Here is a 23242-nt window from a genome sequence, read left to right as displayed (position 1 = left end):
CAGCTTGCCTGATTCCCGCATAGTTCTTCACTCATTTCCCGGGTTTCCCCCTTCCAAGAATTTGAAAAACGACAAATGATTGCCATCGGTATCTCTTATTGTAAACTGTCGATAACCCCAAGGCTTATCCTCAATCTCCTCAGTGATTTCCACCTCAGGCAGTACCTTAAGGACCTCGTAATATTCATCTAATTCAGACGTGCCCAAAGCGATCATCGCCTGGGATGCTTTGAATTCTTCATCTGACTTGAAGAAGTAGAAATTCGCATCCGCTTTCTTGCCGATGGCTAAGGAACAGAAGAACAGCTCAGAAGACCCATCCTCAGGCTTTACGCTGCCAAGTTCAAATCCGAGCTTTTGAGTGTAGAATTCGATTGTGCGGGGTATCGATCGCGATTCGAACATTGGAATCACCTTCCACGCGGAGTTTGCCAGCTCGGAAGCCATTTGTAACGTAGGTTTGGGCAAGCTGAATGCGTATGAGTGGAGGATGTGAGGATGTGAGATGCAGAGACAGCGAGATAGCCCAAGTGTTCAGGCAGCAGACACAAATCACGTGGCTGATAATAGTGACAACAGATACAATCCGTTTACTACTAAGTAGAATATGGCTGCTTACTTTAAACCTGTAATTTACATCCAGAATGACCCATATCATAGAGTGGACGCCACTATTCGGCTCTCAGCCAGAATACTTAAACACAGGAGATAAACCCATTTCATTCTGCTCCCAATCTAGAATTACAACTGAGCATGCATGGGAAAAGACTTAGGGGTCTTTCTGCTTTTTCTAGAATATTCAACCCCTCACTGAGCCAACAGTCTTATGACCCTGCGATCCTCCAACGTTTGAAATTTCGAAGAGCAACCGTTTGCTGCCAAAAGCCCTGCGTACAATTTCATCGCCTCGCCTTCTGCATAATTGCGGTGACTGGGGATCGTACTCTTAGCTAAGCGTCTTTTTCAAAGTAGCTTATTGTTCTTTATGACATCTAGATTTGAAAGAGAGTATATTTTGCCCAGGGATTTGGTAGCCCAAAAATATATAGTTGGCAATCAGACCAAATATGAAGCGTTTCTACCAATCCGCATGCAAAGCGACCGTCTTGATTCTGGGATAGATACTTTGACAGATTGTATATGCACAGGTTAGCCTTGGAAGTCATATCCGTTAACCCTCAAAGGCCTGGCTTATGTGTGGAATTCCCAATTGGGAAGGTCCTATGTCCCGGGAGAATCACGTGCAGAATGTGGGGTGTCTCTCCACATTCCAAAGAGCGACAACAAGCTACAATACTCCAGCAACATCTTCGAAAGCCTGATCACGTCAATGCCACGCGACATGAAATCTGTTCAGACGCGGACTTGCCATACTTGCAAGAAGACATTCTCGAAAGCAGAGCATTTGACGCGCCATCTCCGCAGCCACACCAAGGAGAGGCCCTATGAATGCTCTGTATGTGGGAGGCTCTACTCCCGAAGGTGAGCACTCATTGCAATCGTTTATTAGTCTCTCGCTCATTGTCCAGCGATGTACTTCGGCGCCATGAAAAGAGCCACCAAAATGACTCGCCTCCGTCTCAAGGCCACGCCGAAGGCGAGACAACAGTTCTCACGCCATTATCTCCAGAACTTCCTAACCCAGTACCGGGGCTCCGTCGCTCTTCCTTCGTAACAGCACCGCCCCCCCAGGTGCGAGACATACAGGGGAGTCAGGATTCTAATTTACAGCCAGTTGATGGGATGGACCTGCACGACCCCATCCTCCAGGCTGATTCAAGTTCCTGGTTCCTGGGGGCAAACCTTGATTTGAATGCGTTGGACTTTTCGCTTTCTTCGGCAATATCTGAGTGGGCTCAAATTCCACCTATGCCATCAGCATCAAATTTTGCTGACCCGGGGACTCTCTCTACATCAACACCTACGTTTCCTAGAGCTATCCCGGCGGGGGTTCGCAGTTCGCCGGCAGATAGCGTCAAGGAAAAGTGGTTTACTCGTTTATCTGGTTTTAGAAATGGAGGCCCGGATGGTCCGGCTTCTAAAAATTGTTGTGGGCTGTTTGGCCAGGGCAACATTGTCGCAGATGAATCATACCGGGCCGACTTGTCTCAGAGACTCCAACCGCGAATGCATGACGGAGCCTTACCGTCGTCAGAACAGCTAAACCTGTTTGCGAAACTCTACTTCAGCCGATTTCACCCACTGTTCTCCGTTGTTCATGCCCCATCATTTAAACCAACTCTCGAAAATTCCCTACTGTTTATATCAATTTGTTCTGTTGGAAGCCTTTTCGTCGGGTCTTCGTACGCTATTGCACAGGGCTTGCAGCTATTTGAGAGGCTTAACAAAGCTATCCTGGCCTCTTGGGAATCTATATTGGCAAACAGCTGTTCTGACGCGCTTTATATGGTCCAGGCGGGCATACTCGGCCAAACATACGCCGTACTATCTAGCCGTCCTAAGGACCTCGTGTTAGCAGATGTCTTACACGGTACGGTTATGGCATGGGCCCGCGAATCTAATAAGAATGCACTGCCCAGCCCGATCAGTCCAGATGACGTGACCTGGAGCGGCATCAATGTGGACGAACAATGGAGTCGATGGATCGATCATGAACAGAGAAGACGGGTAGAGATTGCGCTAAACATACACGACGCGGAACTTGCCAGCTTGTTACACCACGAGCCTATTCGCAAACACCGGCTCTCACAGTATCCATATCTCGCATCTGATGCCCTATTCATGGCACCGACCGCATCTAGCTGGGCGCAGCAGTACAAACAGTCATCGGACCCCTCGCCTTCTCCAGGGCTTTTCGACGACCCTTTACAGGATGCCGGAGGGGATTCTAAATTTGGGGCCTATGCGGTTCTAGAGAGTATCCATGCGTTTGTGATCGAAGCCCGGCGTTCAAATTCCTTCAATGAGCACGAGTCGAAACGATTATCAAACCTGCTGATGCGCTGGTGGAGGAGGCACAGCGTCCACTTTGTCGAGGACGAAGACGAGGACCCATTTAGTTTACCTGTTCTATGGCACTCAGTGTACATGACCATTTATGCCGACATGGACCTACTGGAACGAGCTAGCGGTCGTGACGGCCTGCCTGCTACTACTACAGCACATTCTTTGGTTCGTCCTTGGGCAAACTCACTAGATGCGAGTAAATGCTTAGTCCACGCATTGCTCGTTCAGCGCTACTTAGAGAGGATGCGAGTTTCATCGGAGCCAGCAATCCACGTACCACGTAGCCTCTTCCATGCCGCCCTTTCCTGGCTCTGCTTTACTCGCATTGGAGGCCAGCAAACCGTCAACTTGAAGGCTTTCGATGCGCCAGAAATCCAACTACTGGGCAGTGACACGGCCCTCCATGAAGCACAAGGTCAAGCATTTGGTGACTCCACATTCGCAGACGTCAATCACTTGCATCGACTTATTGACCTGCTGAATCGGGTCGGGCGCTGGGCTATCTCGTCTTCGTTTTCATCTGTGCTGTGCGCAGCGATAGAAGGATCAGATCCATAGGTCTTGAATCCCTATGGGAAAGCGATTCAAATTCGACGACATTAAACTTCATATAAGCTGGGACGTACTTGGAAAATTTTGTTACAGCTGCGCACAACCACCCCCCGGTAAAGCGTTCTGCTTTACGCGATCCACCCCACACGAGGCAGCGGGGTGACTGGCGGGGTGTGGAGAAGGCATTGGGCAACCACAATCCACGATATCTGATTCTTTACAAAGAACTGCAGAATATTCCAACAGTCATCATGCACTGGAGGATGTAACTCGATCATGTGAAATATAATTGACCCCCAAAGTTGCGATACCAAGGCTGACGCCTGGGCATGGCTAGCAAGTTGGCGTCCCCGGGATACACCCCGCATGGTCCATTATTTTGTTCAACAGCAGGCGGGTCTTCACTCTCACCAAATTATTCCCCATGTCCGCTAAGAGTATTTTGCGGGGTTTCTCCAGACTTGGACATCCGCGAATCACGAAGCTACGTCTCGTGGTGGGAAATAGGACCCTATAAAGTTCCGCCACTCCTCATTTCGCATCTTAGCTTCTGCATTCAATCGACGTTACGACGATGCCTGTCTTCACTGAAAAAGGATCTTCATGGCGTGACCTTAGGGTCGTACCATCATTAGCGCCCGTCATACCTCGTCTGGCACCGGCATTTAACCCCCCGGAGGATGGCCGCGAGCGGTATGAAGTGGTAATCATCGGGGTAAGGCTCGAGGGATACTATATGCCTTGTAACCATGCTAACCACAGCAGGCGGGACCTGCGGGTCTTATGCTCCAACTCCTTCTTGCTCGATACGGATTGACCGACAAGTCATTGCTCTGCGTTGATTCCAAGCCCAGCACCCTGAAATCGGGCCAGGCAGACGGCATCCAACCTCGGACATTGGAGGTATTCAAAACGCTAGGCATCTCTGACGAGATTGAAAATGAAGCGTGCCAGATGTGGGAGTTCGCCTTTTGGAACGCCTCTGATGATCCCAAGAAAGTGATTGAGCGACGATCTGTTGTGCCCGAAGTCATCCCACCAGCTCGCTTTCCTTACGAGGCAACCATCCACCAGGGTAGAGTGGAACGGATTATGGAAACCGATCTTCTCCGCTACTCCCAAAGAGGGGTTGTCAGAAGTACGAGGCTTGTCTCTTTAGAGATCGATGAGCGCAGCGACCCCGAATTTCCGGTGCTGGCAACTGTTGAAACGGATGGCGTGACGCGAGGCATCCGCACAAAACATTTGGTAGGCGCCGATGGCGCACACTCCATTGTTCGGCAATCCGTCGGACTGAAATTGGAAGGGAAATCGCTCGACCACATCTGGGGCGTCATGGACCTGGTAGTTGACACCAATTTCCCTGATATCCGCAGACGTTGTGCTATTCACTCTCCCGCCGGCTCCGTCATGATCATTCCCCGCGAGCGTATTTGTACCGGAGAATACATCACTCGTCTCTATGTGCAGGTTCCGGGCTTAGAAGACTCGGAAAATACAGACATCGACGCGGACCTCAAAAAAGATGCGAAGATGAAGCGCAGCAAAGTCACTTTGGAGGCGATTCTTAAGCAGGTCCAAGACGCATTCCAGCCATATTATATTCAGCCGAAAAGAGAGGATGCTGTTGACTGGTGGGCTGCATACCAGATTGGTCAACGAGTGTGCCCTGAGTTTATTGTAAAGGATTCCACCGGAGTCGGTCGTGTGTTTATTGTGGGTGACGGTACGTCTCGCCTTGATCGAAACAGTAGGAACTTTGACTGACAGAGAAATAAGCCTGCCATACACACAGCCCAAAGGTAAACAGAACATCAACCATGATGGCCATGGACACTAATAATTATTTAGGCTGGTCAAGGAATGAACGTCTCAATGATGGACTCATACAACCTCGCCTGGAAGCTCGCCTACCACATCAATGGCTTAACTCCCGCATTATCAGATAAAAGTCCAAGGTTGCTTGACACATATCACGCGGAACGGCACGCCAACGCACAACAATTGATCGACTTTGATAGGACATTCTCTAGCGGCTTCTCGGATCAGCTAGGTACAGCAGGCTCAAAGTCGGGGCTATCTCATGAAGAATTCGTCAACATTTTTAATACTGGGAACGGATTCACCAGCGGCTGTGGCGTAGAATATGCCGAAAGCCTTGTCGTCGAGAGGGTCCCGTCTACCAACGGAGAACCTCCTGTCCATGGAGAAGACTTTCTATCTGGAATATTGCGACCTGGAAGACGGTTGCTTAACGTTAAGGTGAAGCGCTTTGCGGATGGTAGTCATCGGGATATCCAGGATGGTTGGTTCACTCCGCATCCTCTTGTTTTCACTACTCACCATGATATACAGAACTAAAATCAACGGGTCGATTCCGGATCCTCTCGCTTGTCTCTCACGACCTACTAGAGCCTCAGGGCGTTTCTTCAACCACATTGAAAGCAGTTATCGCACTCTCGCAGCGTTTCCCTGCGACTCTGATTGAGCAAATCATACTACACCCACGTTTATCCGGCGAGTTAACTTGGGAGAGTATCCCGATCTGCTTGAAGGAGGAGGCGGAAATGTCGCTCTATAGCGGGTATGAGCTTCAGGACGCTTACCAGATATATGGAGTTGATCCTGCCAAGGGTGCACTTGTCGTCGTGCGGCCGGATGGATACGTTGGTGTTGTTGCGCACTTGAATGATGTGGGTCGCGTCGATGCGTATCTCAACCGGTTGATTGTTATGGCTATGTAGGGGATCTTAAGACCCTATTTGTCTACGGTGGCACTCACTCCACAGGTATATAGACTGGCATTGGCGGAGATGCTCAGGCGGCTTTATTGACTTGTGGTAAATCATGACTAATCCAGTTGCTTGTTTCATGACGGTAGAATGTTATATAGAATGTTTTGTTGATGTCCACCTGAATTTCCAGATTTTGTGCATCCTGGCGGCCAAATGCAATGCATAACTCAGCCGTATTATTGCGCTGCCTGGCCATGCATTAACATTGACTATCCACACGTAAAACGTCAGGAGGTGCTCAGCCACAACTGCCCCGCTGCATCTGCTCCATGACGATGCGCTTACCGAGTCAAGTTAAGACGGCCGCCTAGTCCTTTAAGCAGTGTGGCTGGGTTCGGTGTCAGGCTGCCACGTACAGGGCCACAGACGCAGTGAAATGCCCGCAAAATGAACCAACTCAGCCAGTAGAAATATTGTATGTCATAGGGCTCCTGTAACCGCCCATTCCGTATGCATTAGCGGGTCTGGAACAATGCCATGGACGTCCGGCCGGAGGAGTTGGGCTGTGCTGGGCGAATGGCGGGGCAGCGGGCGTCGAATGAGATCAACACCACGAGCTGAGCTGACTCTCATCTCCTTCCACGTTCCCCTCATCTCCAAGCGATCTCTCCCTTTTATTCCATCGTCATCCTTAAGAGGGCCTCTCCCCGTCCATAATTCTCATTCTCCCCCTCCCTCCCTCCCCTCTTTCATCTCTATACACCGATCGCCATGTCCCACAACCAAGACCACCTGGCTTACGGCCAGTACCACGGCCAGGACTCTGACCGTGCCGGGACTGGAGACAGCGCGAGGAGCCTCGTCGGCGATGCATTTGGCATGCTAAAGAACAAATACAAAACACACCAGGGATCCCACTCGTCAGGTCCGGCACCCGGAAACCAGAACCAGCCGCCATCGCAGAGCTATAACCCCAGCGGATACGGCGTGAGTAGTGCTTTTAGCACATTTTCCGATAATATAGAGCTGGTTGCGAACAAAACAATTAACTAGAATTCCAGAGCCAAACCCACCCAAATCCCGGTTACAACCCGGGGCCGACCCAAGGTTCAGGCAACCAGGGGAAACCACCAAAGCAAGATAAGGTGTCCGGCCTGCTCGGCAAGTTTCAGGGCGTCATTGCAGACTATGGCGGCGAATATGCTCAAAAGATTGGAACCGCTATCGATCCCCAAGGGTATGCAGAGTATGGAGCTAAGCCGCAGGCCCAGTCGCAGCACAGATTCGGCAGTTTTGCCCCCGACCGTCAGGGCAACGATGTACAGTGGTATGTCGATGGGTGCTCCTATTTCTATGCTGTCTCCAAGGCCCTGGAGTCGGCCCGAGAGTCCATTTGGATTTTGGATTGTAAGTAGCAGCGAAGAGGTTTGTTGTGACGGCCTACTGACAAAGCGTAGGGTGGCTATCGCCAGAGTTGTACCTTAGACGACCCCCGTCGAAGAACGAACAATACCGGCTTGACAGACTGCTGCATGCTGCTGCGCAAAGAGGCGCGAAGGTCAACATTATTGTATACAAGGAGGTCACTCAGGCGTTGACCCGTATGTCCACCAGGCCTGGAGTCGCGGATATATACTGACGAGTAGTTTAGTTTCTTCACACCACACAAAACACCACCTAGAGAACCTTCACCCCAACATCGCTGTATTTCGCCACCCCGACCATCTCCCAGACCGTCAAGGCCTGGCTGCTCAAATCACATCTTCTCTTCAAAATCTGTCCCTGGACGCCCTGAAGCTCGGCCAGATGTCCTCAGACGCCATCCAGGGCATCTACGGTATCCACGAGGACATGATTCTCTACTGGGCCCACCACGAGAAACTTTGTATCATCGACGGCCGAGTCGCTTTCATGGGCGGGCTAGACATGTGCTACGGGCGCTGGGACACCCACCAGCACGCCCTTGCCGACGTCCACGACAACCCGGCCGACAATGTCTTCCACGGCCAGGACTACAACAACGCCCGCGTACTGGACTTCACCGACGTTGCGCACCCGGACCAAAACAAACTCGATCGAACCCAGACTTCGCGCATGGGCTGGTCCGATGTCGCCGTGAGCTTCCATGGCCCGGCTGTCGAGGACATTCGTCGCATGTTTGTCGAGCGCTGGAACTTCCTGTACGATAGCAAGTACCAGTCTCGCAATGATGCTCGATTCGGCAGACTTGCGCTTTATGGTCGCCCGAGCTCTACTGGACCGCCTCACTCGCAGCAAGGTGCTCAACAGCAGGCGCCTTACCAGCCTGGTCAACCCCAATCCACTCAGCAGCAGGTCGGCGGTGTAGCTGCCGCCCAAGCTACTCAGCCTAGCTGGTCCCAGCAGCAGACGTACCAGCCTGGTCAACCCCAAACCGGGCAGCAGCAGGTCGGTGGCGCTGCCGCTGCCGCCACTGCCCAAGCGACTCAGCCGAGCTGGTCTCAGCAGCAGACCTCTTACCAGCCCAACCAAAGTCAGCACAGCACCCAGGCTACCGCACAATCGAACCAGCCCGCTTGGTCCCAACAGCAACCTCAATACCAGCCATACCAACCTGGCCAATCGGGATCTAGCCAGCAGTCGCACCCCGGTACTCCCCAGCCTGCGGCTCCATCCACCCAACCCGGCTGGTCTCAGGAACAAGCCGCCTACCAGCCTGGACAGAACCAACACACCCAGCAGCAACATGGAAGCGATACGCAGACTACTCCTCAATACCAGGCCTACAATAATGGCCAGCAGTCTCATCCTGGTACTCCACAGCCTACTGCCCCATCATCGCAGCCAAGCTGGTCGCAGCAGCAGCCTGCGTACCAGTCCGGTCAGCACTCGTACTCCCCAGCGCCTCAGGGTGTCAGTGAGATAGGACCTTCGAGCCCCCAGCCAAGCTGGAATCAACAACACAGCTCATACCAGCAACCTCAACAGCAGTTACACTCGAGCACCCCACACTCTGCTAACCAGTCACCTTACACTGGTCAATCCTTCCCACCCCCTCCCCCGGGACCACCACCAACTCAGGGCTCGACCGAGAACCAAACGCCGCCCTACTTCGCGCCTCCTCCTTCGCAGCCTGCGCAGGATTCCTCGTATTCAGGATCGCGAGGTATTTCGGGTTATGACGGGGGAGACCGCGAGAGAGGACCAGGCGGCAAACCAGGCTCCGGTTCCGTGTCTGGCTTCGTACCCAAGCGCTTCCGTGACAACTTCGATTCCCTTCGCGGTGAGCTGGCTGGTCAAATCCACCAATACCAGGACCGCTTCGCCGCGGGTAGCCTAGGACGACCCCAGCAGCGCGGAAACATGTCCTGCCAGATCCTGCGTAGTTGTGGAAAATGGAGCAACGGCACACCCACCGAGAAGTCGATCCAGGATGCATATATCGAGATCATCAAGCACAGTGAACACTTCATCTATATTGAGAATCAGTTCTTCATTACCGCAACAGGTGATAAGCAGAAGCCCGTCAAGAACCAGATCGGTGCTGCTATTGTTGAACGTATCCTGCGTGCCGCCCGCGCAGGCCAGAAGTACAAGGTCATCGTCGTAATCCCCACTGTACCCTGCTTCGCAGGTGATCTGGCAGACCAGGCCGCCCTCGGAACCCGCGCGATTATGGAGTTCCAGTACAACTCGATTAACCGCGGGGGCAACAGCATCATGGAGCTGATTGCCAAGGAGGGATACAATCCTATGGAGTACATCCGATTCTACAACCTTCGGAACTATGACCGCATCAAGTATGCCGCTCCCCAAGGCGCCCCTCAAGGCGCTCCAGGATTCGGACCCGGCCATCGCCCTGCCTTTGACACTTCGGCCGCCTACCAGTCGTACGGAGCTGCCCCTGCAGCAGGTCTCAAATCCGGATCTGGGCAGCTGGACACCGTGAGCTCGTGCTACATGCTCAACGGGCCAGACATTCGTAGCCTCCCTTGGGACGGTCCCAGTGAAGCGGAGATCAACGCCTTCGTGACGGAAGAACTATACGTACACTCCAAGGTAAGAGTTTTCCAAACAAACAAACCATCCCCACTTTCCCACCCCCATTCTCATTATCGTTGAACAATCTAACAACCGAACAGGTCATGATCGCCGACGACCGCATCGTCATCTGTGGATCCGCCAACATCAACGACCGCTCACAGGTCGGCGACCACGACTCAGAAATCGCCGTCATCATCGAAGACCCAACCCCAGTTCCATCCAAGATGAACGGGCAGTCCTGGCCAGCCAGTCGTTTTGCATCGTCACTCCGCCGCCACCTCTCCCGAAAGCATCTCGGCCTCCTCCCGCCTCAGAACTATGAGCAGCCCGAAAGCGACCGCTTCGACTTCGAGTCTCCCGAGAGCCAGATCGTCGCGGATCCCTTGGCAGACACGTTCCTCAGCCTCTGGAACACCCGCGCGCACACGAACACCGGCGTCTACCGAGAGGTCTTCCACTCTGTTCCCGACGACACGGTACGCAATTGGAGCACGTACAAGGAGTTCTACGGGTACTACTTCAAGAATGCCGATAAGCAGGCCTTTGGCGAGGAGATGGATGGGCCGCCGGCGGCGTACAAGTACGGCCATGTGGTTTCGGAGAAATTCCCAGGCCCCGAGGGCGTGGCGCGAGTCAAGGAGCTGCTCAGTCAGGTGAAGGGGACGCTGGTGGAGATGCCATTGATGTTCCTCTGCGAGGAGGACGTGGCTGAATCGGGGTTGACGCTTAACGATCTGACAGAACCGCTGTACACCTAAACCCAACTTAGGGTCCGTCTGACATCTAGTCTAGTTTCTTGGGTAGTTTCTTTGTTCTTTTTAATATTTGTGGCGGGTTTCTTGGATCTTTGTTCTTTGATGTTCTGGAAATTGACGTTGGGTTCTTTGGTCGCCAAGTTGATATTGTTGTCCAGAGAACAATCTGTAGTTCGCGTGTTCTGATTGGCCAATGCACTCTCTGCATTCTGCATCCTGCAGTCCAACACCAGAATCCATCCAGAGCCTCCCAGGGTCGAGTCAACCGAAATACTCCGCCGGCTTTGTCTCGCGTGGCTGCCATGGCTCCAGGAAGGTTTCAATTTAGCTGTATCGCCTCCACACGTGGAAATGCAGTCTTTATCCTCCGTCTCAGGAACGAGGCTGTGATGCAGCATGTCAGCCCTCAAGAATGTATTTACTACTCAAACCCCTCTAAATGCCTTAGCCCTATTGGTCCATCCTTAAGAACAATATCAAGCCCGACTCAGCGCCACTCACATTGAACACAGCGGCCACCCATTCAGCGTCTGCCTGGGGAATACCCCATTCACCACGCCAGGTCATTGTTCTTCACTCACCACACGCACCTCGAGTCATTCAGCTCGAGGTTTTCCTGGTCTTCTGGGCCTTTCCAGGTATCAGGAGCACGTGTATGCGCATAACAAGTGCACCCTCTGCCACCAGGCGTAAATGGGTATAAATCTCCTTAGTGTCCCCAGGCAGATCTGTCCTTTCCCTGCTCATCATCACAAACAATCCGAGTTTACTACTCCACTACTATTACTGATCTACAATTTTTTGCTTGATGCAAAAACCAAACCAACTTTACAAAATGTCCCCAATTGAGAACACCCCCGTTCCAGTCACTAAGGGTATGCATTCCACCCCCTCCTCACCACTCCGTTCCCTCTATCTATCAATATCAATATCCAAGATGCAAAGACACTGACATTCATCTGATACAGCTTCTCCCGGCTCCGGCTGTGTGATCATGTAAATGATCCCCCGGTAGTCCGCGCCTCCCGCTCCCCAAATCCTATCCTTCAGCCAAGTTCAACGTCCACCAGTATCACGCAACAATCCGATATCCTCCTCAAACATCGACGTACCGCCGCCATACGCATATATCCTCATTGTTGTCCAAGTATCCATCCAATCACAGAAACCATGGCACGCGCGAGGTGGCCTACAACCATCGCCACGAGCGAACCATGAAAGAAAAAAACGCCAGAAAATCATCCCAAAAAAATCAAGTAATCATTAGTATATATCAAGTCAATACGATATATCCTCACTCTCATTTACGAGCGAATGAAAACCGAGTGGGCCCGCAACTTTCCCTCTGCTCGTCTTTCCTAGCTTCCGATATGTACTGGCCTGTCCTGTTCCTGATGAGGCTCGCTCGAGTTTTATCCAGGTTACGAACTGGATTCTCTTGGGTTGCCTTTTGAACCTCAAGCAAACCTTCTCTTCACACACCTTACCCTTACCTCGATGACTGTGATTGCGATCGGATACAGCAATTCTTCCTGTTTGCAAGTTGTTTCCTTTACTTGTTACTTGTTATTTTACTGGTTGGGCCTGGATAGGATTTGGGGATGCCATGCCATATCTTCTTCCTCTTACAAAGGGTTTATCTATTGCTTCTTGAACGTCTTAGTTACTTCTTCTTCTTTTATAACCTTTAGTACCTAGTACTTTGCTTGAACAGGATAGGTTTCTTAGGTCACGCTGGAATGAATGGAAAATATATCCGGAATATTTCTCTCCTGTATCTGTAGTTTCCAGCCTTTGTGGAGTCTGTCTGTCTACTTCACTGCCTTTGTAACCACCCCACTACCAAGTAGTCCGTCTTGTATGAAGGGGCTGGGTCGGATGGTTAATTGACTAGTGATCCCACGTGGATACTGGCCTGGAAACCTCGCCTCTTTATGATAAGTTAAAAAAATCAGCTGGACTTCAGCTCAGTGAATCATCGTGGCTTATATATGCATCTGTTGACCCGGTTATCTGGATGGGTCGGGCTCATGGTGCTGTAAGAAGGGAAGGGATTATTCACATACTCGGTCTTTAAGGACCCATCGACCCTAGTTGTACAGCGGGATCATGGACAAACGACCGAGTGCACAGTTGTCATTCCGGGGCGGCCCAGTTTGTATGACGAAGGCGGGTTCGAGGAACTGGGTCGTGATACCAACCGATCAGGCTACGTTGGGGCTTTTGGATTACCCAGTCTAGGTAACTCCCAAACCGAACAGTGTAGTTCATAAATTCATTTCAGTCATACATATACGATTGTTAAAAACATGATTTATATACAAGGGAAGTTTTCAGTTACTCGACAGCTGTCTCCTTCCGGATGGTATCCACGCGTGCAATGTCATCAGCGCTGGGCTCCTGCAACTCCGCGTCTCCCACCACAAAGGCTTCGCTCACTGCGTCTTCGACTTGTTCCACGATATGTAGAATCAAATTCACAGACCGAGCTGTTCCTATCTTGACTGCATCCTCGCCCACTGAGGCTTCGATTTTGCCGTCGCCACCGTTTTTAGCGAGGTCGGCTTTGAAGGTGCTGCAGATTGATTTGACGGGGTCGAGGAATCGGCTGCGGAAGTAGGCGTAGGTCTTTTCTAGTTGTAGTTGACTGCGGAGCTGTTTGGATGATATGAGGATATAGTAGAGGTTGAGGGCGGAGTGGATCGATGGGCTGAGTGATTGCGTGAATTTGACCCAGGATGTCACGAGGTCAGAGGATACATCTATATCCCGAGAGGGAGAGGCGAAGATAAGGGGGAAGGCGACGGAGAAGTAATGAGGGTTGGAGAATATTGACCCAGAGGCCGAAGTTTCTTTGGCTGCCTCTAGGATCTCGTGCTTGAGCCAGTCAATTGCCCTATCCTTGATCGTTCTATAGTGATCGTCCTCTAGCACCTTGCGGATGACCTTGAAGCGGGATATTTGAGACGGGTTGGCGTGGATCACAGTTTCTGGGAGCCTTCGTACTGAACTGTAGGTTTGGCGAACGGTACACGCTGTCAGCGAAATGACAAAGTCTCTAAACCCGTTCTCATCTGACGGTGCTGGTATCGGGCCTTTCAGGGATAGGACGGCGAGAGCGAGGAGCGAGTCAAGGAGCACCTCCGGTTGCTCGAAGGCAACCTCATCCAGAGTACCAAAATTCCCAACAAAGTTATCCAAAACACGGGCTAGGTCGGGGTAAACCTTGATCGGAGGAATGGTTCCAGACGAGAACAGCTGGGCGACTGCTGCCCGGGCAGCCAATAATAGTACGGCTGCGTGCCTTTCAAGGGGAATTTCTTCTGCCTTCTTCGGGTGTTCTTCAAAGTCTAGCGGTGGGGGTTGCGCCTCTGGTGGTTGTGTGACAATCTTCAAGAGCTCTGCATCGGTCAGGCCAAAATCTTGGGAAAGTGCCTATTCGAGTCAGTACATGGCGTTGTCAGAGAACGAAAGAAAGCATACAGTAATCTTGGCAATGATACTATCCCTCTCCCCCAATTGCTTATTCTCCACATAGACATTGGTAGGTGATCCAGAACCAGGCATGCGCGTTTCCGGGTGTAGCTTCTCCTGCAGCCTAATACCCCAGGACATCCCAGGGTCCATGGCACCAGAACAACTCAGGAGATAGGACTTGAGAAGCTCAATCAACCCGAATTGTAGAAACCTCCTAATCAATGCACCTTCTGCGTCGAGAGCTGGGCTAGGGGTTGTGACCTCCGCTTCAGGATCCGGGGCCGATGCTTCGGCGACGCGCAGCACCGTCGAATCGCTGGCCTGCCTTGGGGGTGGCGGGGGTCGCTTCGTGGGAGATACGTCTCTGAGGAATTCTAGAAGGGCGATGGTGGTCTCATTCGTTGGCATTGAAGTGTATGCCTCTAGCGCTGCCTGGAGGGACGTTGCAAGGAATCGGCTGGGTGACTTGGTCTGGATTCGCGAGTGGAGGGTCGAGAGCATCGCAACGAGCGTGTTGAATTTGGTAACGTGGAGAGGAACGCTCCCTGTCGCTGCATTTTTACTGCTGCTGCTGAGGTTAACGCCCTGGAGCTGCTTCTCCATTTGCTTGTCTGCGTCCTCGTCGTCGTCGTCTTCTTCTGCGGGGTGTAGATGCATGAGAGCGTCGGATACGCGCAAGATGACTTCTCTGGGATTCCCAAGCCGCGCAACATCTTTCAAACACTCCTGGGACTCTGGAAGCATAGGAAGGAGGATCTTGACCAGGTCCCAGCCGATATTCGTCGTAAGAACCTCATCTTGCAGGAGCTTGTGGAGGAGAGGCAGTCGTGCGGGGGTCAACTGATACTCGAGCAGAGTGAGGTAGGTAAGGTAGTCGGTGGCCGGGGGGAGGGCCTGGATGAGGGGGTCTTCTTCGGACATTGGGATTGACTGATTGATGGACGACATGGGATATGAGACGAAAAGATTGCCAACGCGGGGAGAGGAGGGGAGGATGAAGGGTCTGGTCGTAGGAGCTGCGTCAGCTCATCGGTCTTGGCGGTTGTTGCGGGGCATCATGACATCACAGGTACAGAACACTCTACTCTGTACACAACACACTGAGATATGCGAAACATACGATGTACTCAGAGTAATACCAGGCTCTCTATAGAATATAACTCAATGCTGCTCCTTGAGCCAGTAATTCACACCAAAGCTACGTAGTTCGCTCGACTGTTGTGTTCACGCGTCGTCCGGCTATGTGGACTATTAAATACAATTTTCTTCCCTCAGATATATAATGTATACCATCGTATTCAATTAAACCACTTGTGTCTACCATCTCATGGCATTTACGAAAAGCCAAGTATGATGCGGGTCTCATATCCATACTTTGCCACGTGACGAGGACCCTGATGATCCCATGCTTGGCTTGAGTTTATAATAGCAGGGATCAGAATTCAATAATATGACTAAATTTACCCGAAATCGGGAACTCATTATGTTCACAGAAAGTATGTGCTCTGTTCAATTCCAGCGTGGCGACCATGTGCAGAGCCATTCTGCGTTAGGAAGTTCACGGGAGTGGGTCCGCCACTGAACCACCAGTATAGAGTATAAAACTAGGGCTTCTCTATAAGACGAAATCTGCACTGCCCATCCGCCTTTCAAGTCTCAAGATTAATTTTATAGTCCTATACTCACTCCTGTCTTCCTCTTCTTTTTTTTTGACTTTTTACTTCCACGTTAACAATGGCCACTGAGTCCGCCCAGATCCTCAAGGCTGCACGCATAGCACCAGAAATCTTCCAACTCCGACCCGACTACCGCGCCCTGCTCCTAGTAGTGGACGGGATCCCCCCAGGCCCCAGCGACACCGCCAGCGAAACCCTTCTCCGCGAAGCCGAAAATCACGTACGTGAGCTCCTCACGCAGCACCCCATACCCGACTTCCCACACATCGCCGCATGGCGCGAAGCATACAAATCCTTCGGCACCAAACCCAACAAAACAAGAAACAGTCTGGAAGCACTATCCCGGCGTGTCGTGACAGCAGGCGCAGGAGCAGGAGGAGCGGGTGGTCTTCCGCGCGTGAACCGGCTGACGGACATCTACAACGCGATATCAGTGAAGCACCAGATCCCGCTAGGCGGCGAGGATCTGGATAAGTACGAGGGGGCGCCTTTTCTCATTCGTGCGGCTGGCGATGAACCGTTTCAGACGTTCTCTGGGGGTGAGCCGCAGACTGAGTGCGCGGCGCCCGGGGAGCCGATTTGGTGTGATGGGAAGGGGGTTACTTGTCGGAGGTGGAATTGGAGACAGGGTCCACGGACGGCATTGACGGATGATAGTCGTCGTGTGTTGTTTATTTTGGATGCGTTGGAGCCGCTTGGGGATGATAGGTTGGTGAAGGCTGCTGAGGAGCTGGCGGCTGCGCTCAAGGGTCTTTCTACGGAGGTGCAGGCGGAATATCGAATTCTTGGTGCTTCAGGGTTAGGCGACGAGGTGAAGCTTTGATTTTATATGGAAGAAAGTTATTATTGAGGGCGCTGGGTGGGACGAGAAGTGGTTAGAAGCAGCGCAGATCGTAGGCTTAGCATCGAGTAGCTTAGCCCTAGTTCAGAAACAATCTTTAATGACGACGATCTTCGGCACCCAGATGCAAGGATAATCCATTTCCTTAGACAGGGCAAAAGTGGCTGTGCGCATTTCATTTGTACTATCGCGTCCCCCGCTCAATTTAAAATTATAAGTACTTCGACTGCTTGTTACAAGCGTCATGCACATTCCAGCGAGAAATGCGGAGAAGGCCATGCGTGTATGGTAGGGAAAACTAAGACTCTCTGCAAGACTCCGCCCAGCCGGCTGTCAAGGCTTGCCTGCGAAACGCATGTGATGGCTTCAATCACTTTGCACAAATCCTGCAGCCTAACTACCGGGATTAAGCATATCCACCTATCCAGACAGGTGGGCCAACATTCTTCAGCCCAATCTCCGGTGGATTCAAGCAAGGATGATGCGATGTTTCTCCGGCGCACCAATCAAGGCGACGGGGCCGAGGCTAGACCGAGTGTGTTATATAAACCGCGAGAGAAGTGGGCCGTGGGGACTACCAACAACAGTGCTCTTAATATATCTATATTGTCCAAGCCCATGCTGTAGTGACGGCGGGCGCCACCGGGCGAGCGGATTCGGGGATGTTGTCCGTATTGGATATGGATGTTATGGAGGGCATTTATAAAAAGGCCTGTCCGTCCTGCAAGTTAATACGGTATCGCCATATTTTCCTACTTGTTGCCAAGAGAGGAATTACTCAAGATGAGGCTTCATCCATTCATTCTGCTAGCAGCTGCTGTCACCAGTACCAGCGCGGCTGGGGTTACAGGGGCAGCAGAGGGCTTCGCGAAGGGTGTGACTGGTGGCGGGAGTGCGACTCCAGTCTATCCAGAGACTACTGCTGAGTTGGTTTCGTACTTGGGGGACAGCTCAGCGCGGGTCATTATCTTGACCAAGACGTATGTCTTCAAACTGGTACCTTGTCCTGTATAACAGCTAACCGAGTCCAGATTCGACTTCACTGGCACTGAAGGCACTACAACGGAAAATGGATGCGCTCCGTGGGGCACTGGGTCTGCTTGTCAGCTTGCGATCAACAAGAATGACTGGTGTACAAATTACCAGCCAGATGCCCCGTCTGCTTCTGTTAGCTAGTAAGTCATCCCCATTATGCTGCAGGGATATATGCTAAGCGGGCAATTGACAGCGACAATGCCGGAGTCCTGGGCATCACCGTCAAGTCCAACAAAAGCCTAGTAGGCGAGGGCTCCAGCGGTGTGATCAAGGGGAAAGGCCTCCGGATTGTGAGTGGTGCAAGCAATGTCATCATCCAGTATGCCACCTAATCCCATACCCATCTTACCATAACTAACCCAACCCAGAAACGTTGCAATCACAGACCTCAACCCCAAGTACGTCTGGGGCGGCGACGCAATCACCCTCAACGACGCCGACATGGTCTGGATCGACCACGTTACGACCGCGCGCATTGGCCGCCAGCATCTCGTCCTGGGAACAAGCGCCTCGAACAGAGTGACGGTGTCCAATTCCTACTTCGATGGCGTGAGCTCATACTCGGCCACCTGCGATGGGTACCACTACTGGGGCATCTACCTAGACGGCTCCAACGACCTTGTCACTCTAAAGGGGAACTACATCTACCACATGAGTGGCCGTAGCCCTAAAGTCGCCGCAAACACCCTTCTTCACGCAGTAAGCACCTCTTCTTCTTTCCTTTCCCATTCATACTAACATGTAAACCCCCCAGGTAAACAACTACTGGTACGACTCCTCCGGGCACGCATTCGAGATCGACGCCGGCGGCTACGTCCTCGCAGAAGGCAACGTCTTCCAAAACATCCCCACCGTCGTAGAATCCCCCATCAGCGGGCAGCTCTTCACCTCGCCCAACTCGAACACGAACCAAGTCTGCTCAACGTACCTGGGCCATACATGCCAAGTCAACGGATTCGGCAGCTCCGGCACATTCAGCCAGGCGGATACGGGCTTTTTGGTTAATTTCCAGGGAAAGAACATTGCCAGTGCAGAGGCTTATACTGTTGCGCAGAGCAGTGTCCCGTCGAATGCTGGGCAGGGGAAATTGTAAGGTATATTCGATTAGTTCCAATGCATGTCATATATCGGTGCGTCAACGGGCAGGAGCTGGACTGACGTTCACCGACCCTTCCTAAACCCTAAATTAAGCTTCTCTTTTCAGAGAAAGTGCAATGAAGAAAGTCAGGTCGCTCCTTCCAACCCTGGACAGCCTTCCATCGCACCTTCCCTCAAGCCACCCTACAAACGCAATTAGTAACTCAACAGGAAGGAGCAACCTATTATCGCTCTTTCCAATTTAAGTATACTGGTACCTACTATTTGTAGGTCGTAGTAGGCAGCTTCGGCAATCAATAGATAGAGTAGGAGATGGTTTAGGTTAATATATTTGTACATGGATAAGAATGTAATAGAACACTTAATCTTCCCATTCGTATTCCGGTATTTCATAGTCATCCGAATGAGCAGACGACGCGCCGAAGAATTTTTGAAGAAGAGTTGGTATCCCGCTCCAGCATATAAACGCAAAAATAGCATTTCGGAGCCACAACCCCCAGGCCGTCTGAGGCGCCAGTATCCCAGGTATAAAAGCCGGAATCTTTTGCATCTCATTAACAAAAGGCCGCATCTGCTCCTCGTAGCCCCTCAGAGCTGCTAGTACATTTCCCCGATGCTTGCGGATCTCACCAGCTAATATGTACGCACCGGTAAGGGCGAGACTGGTGCCCGTCCCAGTGGGACCGGATGCGTAGCCGGCATCACCAACCAGCACGAACCGTCCCTTATGCAGAATCGGCGGCTTGACCTGGACCATCTCGCTCCCGTAAAAGTCATCGGCGTCCAGCATACCCTTTATGACCTCGTCGCATTTCCAGCCCGCTCCATGGAAGTACTGCGCCACGTATTCTTTGAGGGCATTGGTGCCTAGTTTTTTGGCTTCACGGAATGGTTTGGCGGCGTCGTGGGCGTTTCGTGGATTGATGCCCATCATCGCAACGCGGGTTATGCCAAAAGGGTCGGATCCCATGCAAATGAAGCGGCCGCCGGGGGTACTGTATGCCTCTCCTATTTGGCCCCCATTGAGTAAGTCCTTCTTTATGGAGAAGAAGACTACCCACGAGTTGAGTGAGTGTATATAGTCCCGGGTACCACAACCAAGGCCCATGGCACGAGTTCGCGATGTAGCGCCATCACAGGCGATAACTAGATCGTATTCCGTAGCAGGATATCCGTTCATGAATTCGACCGAAACAGGCCCGTTACTCTGTTCATTTTGCTGTAGAGAGGAAACTTGTTCACCGAAAACATACTCGATGTTCTTGTGGTTCTTTGTAAGGTTGAAGAGAATGCGTGCTAGATCACCACGGAGGATCTCATACTCGGAGATGAGGGACTGTTGATTAGCATCCCCCGTAGGTCTGATGGTTCCGTAGGGCCTGCCATTCTCGCGGACGAGGCTGATGCCCTTGACAGGAAGGGTATTTGCTCGTACTGCCTCTTCCATCCCGGGCATATTCCGCATTACAGAGACACCAGATGTCCGAATATCAACATTCTGGCCGCTTGAGCGCATCTGTGGAAATCTCTCGATGATTGTGACCTTTGCGCCGGCTTTGGCGAGCCAGTAAGCTGTCGTTGGGCCTGCGACGGATGCCCCCACGACGAGAACGCTCAAGTTTGACATGCTGATTATGCTGACGGTCCGAGAGAAATATTAATGAAGACAGAAATTCCAGTAACGTTGTCTCAGAGAACGAGCTCCCGGATCAATATAATATACCAGTATGGCAGTGGGCGAGCGCCAGGCTTCGCATTGTTGGGCCCGATGCTCTGTGGTTTGTGATTGGGCAAGGCGTTCAAGCCGGACTTGCTGATCCCGATGCTCGGTCGCCAAGACCCGAGCAACAGACCAATAGCAGAAACGAAGTCCAGCCTGGGCTCAACGGTCCGGCACTGGTGTGAGGTACACCCCAGGGCGAAGTGGTTACTAGGTTGCTTGTGCCAGTTGGTCCTGCATCAATTGGTCCCAGAACACCCAGTCGTCAACATCAAAATCTAGATCGCTGTCTATTCCCGAACTGGGTTGTTCCAGCAGACCGGTAAAGATATTTGTGCCACCCTTAGGCCCTAGCAATGATGTCGCGCAATGACTTTCCTGACGCTCTGCCTGTTTATTTTCCTTCGCCCCTCGCAAATTCCTTAAAGTGGCAATGAAGGCTGGCTCTGAAACACCACTGTCCAGCTGGTAGGAGTCCCACGCCTTGAGCGCAAGGCGTTGGAGCGTCACATACAGCGCCTGTTTACTTTCAAACAACTCGTCATGGTTTCGGTATAGCTGTGCTACACTCTTCCAGGCAGTTTCAACTTCCACAGGCGAAAGCAGGTCGCGCCTGTTTGATAGCATGGTCAGGATGAAAACAAACGAGTCGCGCGTTCCCCACAAAAAGAACGGTCTGACGTGCCATTGATACCTGCTAATTCCGATGTGAGAATGGACAGTCGCATCAGTATCCAGAGTCTTCTGCGCAAGCTGAAACATTTCTTTCCGTTCTGCGTCAGTGGCAGTCTGGTTCCTAATTTTTGGGAGCCGGATTTTGAGGCGCAAGGCAGTGATTCCCGACCGAGCAAGGCCAATGGTGAGGTAATGGAGGGGGTGTACGATATCGCAGTAGCGGATAAACTTCTCCTCTACTTCGCTTTCCGCCTCACTGATAACTTTCTCCGCTTCGTGGTGATCCGGAAAGCCAAGAGGAGCACCGCCGTTGATGGGAGTTCCAGCCCTAGCCAGCTTTTGCCCAAGGCATGCGCGTGACAAGCAGAATATCATCTCTGTCGCACCGTTCTGCTCGACTGGTTTGCCGGTCATTCCTGGCCAAATTTGATCATCATTGATGTTGAGGGGAGGCTTGGTATCCCAAGACTCGGGCAGTGTCATCATGGCGGTTCCTGCAGACTGGCTTGCTCTACCGTCAAGCGGGAAAATCTGGTAGAAAAGCCGTCGTCTCATTTCAACTTCGAATGGAGGCAATTCCAGTTTGTCTCCATCTTGGTGTAGCCCCATGCGTTGCGCTATGCGAACCGCGACCCCTGTCAGAATATAATAAGTATGCGGGTCGTACAGATGGCGACTAGATAAAAGGAAGAGATAATAAGCTTGAAGGACAGCCATCTCGGTTGTCTTTAGGAAAGATGCATTCACGAGAGCTTGTCGCGCAGCCAAGTGATATCGCTGCATCAGGGTAGAACGCGTTTGTCGAAACTGATCGGTACACTCCTCGTCTGTTATTGAAAATACAGCGACATAGTAAATCGCGAATAGTAAGCACTCATCCGGTTTTGACGCCGTTTCAGGACTCTGCGACACAGATTCAACCATCTTGGTGATTGAAGGGATGTGGAGGACCTTGCATATGGGTTCTACATTTTCCGTGTATATTTTCCACAACACCATGGCATCCTTGTGGTTTGGATGATGCTGAAGAAGGCTTTGACCCGGGGCCATGAACGCTGCGGCGGTCAAAGGGTCCAGTACTACAGATCTAGGGATACCGGTGCCACCTCGGAGCGTTTCATCATCTTCTTCGTCGGACATGTGTTGCATTTCATCCTCGTCCAGGCTGTACCAGAAATGACTGTCGATATATCTCGACTTTCCCTGGCGGGTGAAAAGCTTACCCGTTCTCGAGTTTCCGGGTTCCACGAAGGGCACAGACCGCGTCTCCTTGGCCGACGTCGATGTCTCGGCATCCAGTAATCCATGCTGCCTCAGAAGGCGCTCATATCGATCGAGCCTTCCGAGTTTTTCAAGCGTATCGATACTGAGTTTTCGTTTGCGATGACGCGAATTTGGTTCTTGGTAAACACACTCTCGCCCGCTTTTCCAACACCTAGCACAAATAGGGACGGTCTTATCGCATTTGACCTTTCGCTTCGCGCAGGTCTGGCAGGCACTTGGCATTGGGTCCGATGAAATGGGCGAGTTGCCGCGATCCGGTCCAGGCTGGGCAGTGGGTGCCGGGGCAATGGGAGCGAGCCCACTGTGTTCTGGCCCATTAGCAGCAGCCATGGGTGTTCGTGCCGAACTGCCGATCATGAAGACCGGGGAGCCTCGTAGCTCCAATGGTCAAAACATTTAATCAT

General features: G+C 51.9%; 9 protein-coding genes across 9 annotated transcripts; 5 read left to right on the top strand and 4 right to left on the bottom strand.

The window, feature by feature from the left end:
• Positions 1–27: 27 nt before the first annotated feature.
• ASPVEDRAFT_26045 (uncharacterized protein) lies at positions 28–447 on the bottom strand (the record flags this gene model as incomplete). The annotated part of the gene is made up of 1 exon (XM_040809854.1): positions 28–447. One exon carries the CDS (start codon positions 445–447, stop codon positions 28–30), a length of 420 nt encoding a protein of 139 aa, XP_040664983.1.
• An 883-nt stretch (positions 448–1330) lies between these two features.
• On the top strand, positions 1331–3525 carry ASPVEDRAFT_80837 (uncharacterized protein; the record flags this gene model as incomplete). The annotated part of the gene is made up of 2 exons (XM_040816934.1): positions 1331–1482; positions 1530–3525. The coding sequence occupies 2 exons, from the start codon at positions 1331–1333 to the stop codon at positions 3523–3525; spliced, it is 2148 nt and encodes a 715-aa protein (XP_040664982.1).
• Positions 3526–4093: 568 nt separating this feature from the next.
• On the top strand, positions 4094–6263 carry ASPVEDRAFT_125606 (uncharacterized protein; the record flags this gene model as incomplete). The annotated part of the gene is made up of 5 exons (XM_040806286.1): positions 4094–4234; positions 4285–5245; positions 5299–5321; positions 5371–5824; positions 5875–6263. 5 exons carry the CDS (start codon positions 4094–4096, stop codon positions 6261–6263), a joined length of 1968 nt encoding a protein of 655 aa, XP_040664981.1.
• A 762-nt stretch (positions 6264–7025) lies between these two features.
• Positions 7026–11035, top strand: pld2 (putative phospholipase D (PLD); the record flags this gene model as incomplete). Its single annotated transcript, XM_040816933.1, has 5 exons — positions 7026–7241; positions 7316–7661; positions 7712–7855; positions 7906–10292; positions 10376–11035. 5 exons carry the CDS (start codon positions 7026–7028, stop codon positions 11033–11035), a joined length of 3753 nt encoding a protein of 1250 aa, XP_040664980.1.
• Positions 11036–13290: 2255 nt separating this feature from the next.
• On the bottom strand, positions 13291–15489 carry ASPVEDRAFT_69684 (uncharacterized protein). Its single transcript, XM_040816031.1, has 2 exons — positions 14516–15489; positions 13291–14467 (listed from the first exon to the last, which is right to left on the bottom strand). Exons 1-2 carry the CDS (start codon positions 15455–15457, stop codon positions 13370–13372), a joined length of 2040 nt encoding a protein of 679 aa, XP_040664979.1. The 5' UTR covers positions 15458–15489; the 3' UTR covers positions 13291–13369.
• Positions 15490–15927: 438 nt separating this feature from the next.
• ASPVEDRAFT_38681 (B3/B4 domain-containing protein) lies at positions 15928–17313 on the top strand. Its single transcript, XM_040811755.1, has one exon. The coding sequence runs from the start codon at positions 16244–16246 to the stop codon at positions 17006–17008; it is 765 nt and encodes a 254-aa protein (XP_040664978.1). The 5' UTR covers positions 15928–16243; the 3' UTR covers positions 17009–17313.
• Positions 17314–17500: 187 nt separating this feature from the next.
• ASPVEDRAFT_38680 (polysaccharide lyase family 1 protein) lies at positions 17501–19452 on the top strand. The gene is made up of 5 exons (XM_040811754.1): positions 17501–18006; positions 18058–18201; positions 18255–18380; positions 18430–18760; positions 18816–19452. Exons 1-5 carry the CDS (start codon positions 17810–17812, stop codon positions 19152–19154), a joined length of 1137 nt encoding a protein of 378 aa, XP_040664977.1. The 5' UTR covers positions 17501–17809; the 3' UTR covers positions 19155–19452.
• Positions 19453–19520: 68 nt separating this feature from the next.
• ASPVEDRAFT_26038 (uncharacterized protein) lies at positions 19521–20786 on the bottom strand (the record flags this gene model as incomplete). Its single annotated transcript, XM_040809853.1, has 1 exon — positions 19521–20786. The coding sequence occupies one exon, from the start codon at positions 20784–20786 to the stop codon at positions 19521–19523; it is 1266 nt and encodes a 421-aa protein (XP_040664976.1).
• Positions 20787–21089: 303 nt separating this feature from the next.
• On the bottom strand, positions 21090–23168 carry ASPVEDRAFT_80830 (putative C6 transcription factor; the record flags this gene model as incomplete). Its single annotated transcript, XM_040816932.1, has 1 exon — positions 21090–23168. The coding sequence occupies one exon, from the start codon at positions 23166–23168 to the stop codon at positions 21090–21092; it is 2079 nt and encodes a 692-aa protein (XP_040664975.1).
• Between the last annotated feature and the right edge of the window lie 74 nt (positions 23169–23242).

This window comes from Aspergillus versicolor (genome assembly GCF_001890125.1).
Source record: "Aspergillus versicolor CBS 583.65 unplaced genomic scaffold ASPVEscaffold_2, whole genome shotgun sequence".
In the NCBI taxonomy this organism is placed as follows: domain Eukaryota; kingdom Fungi; phylum Ascomycota; class Eurotiomycetes; order Eurotiales; family Aspergillaceae; genus Aspergillus; species Aspergillus versicolor.
The sequence above is the reverse complement of the archived record's forward strand: the minus strand, read 5'-3'. Positions and strand labels throughout refer to the sequence as shown.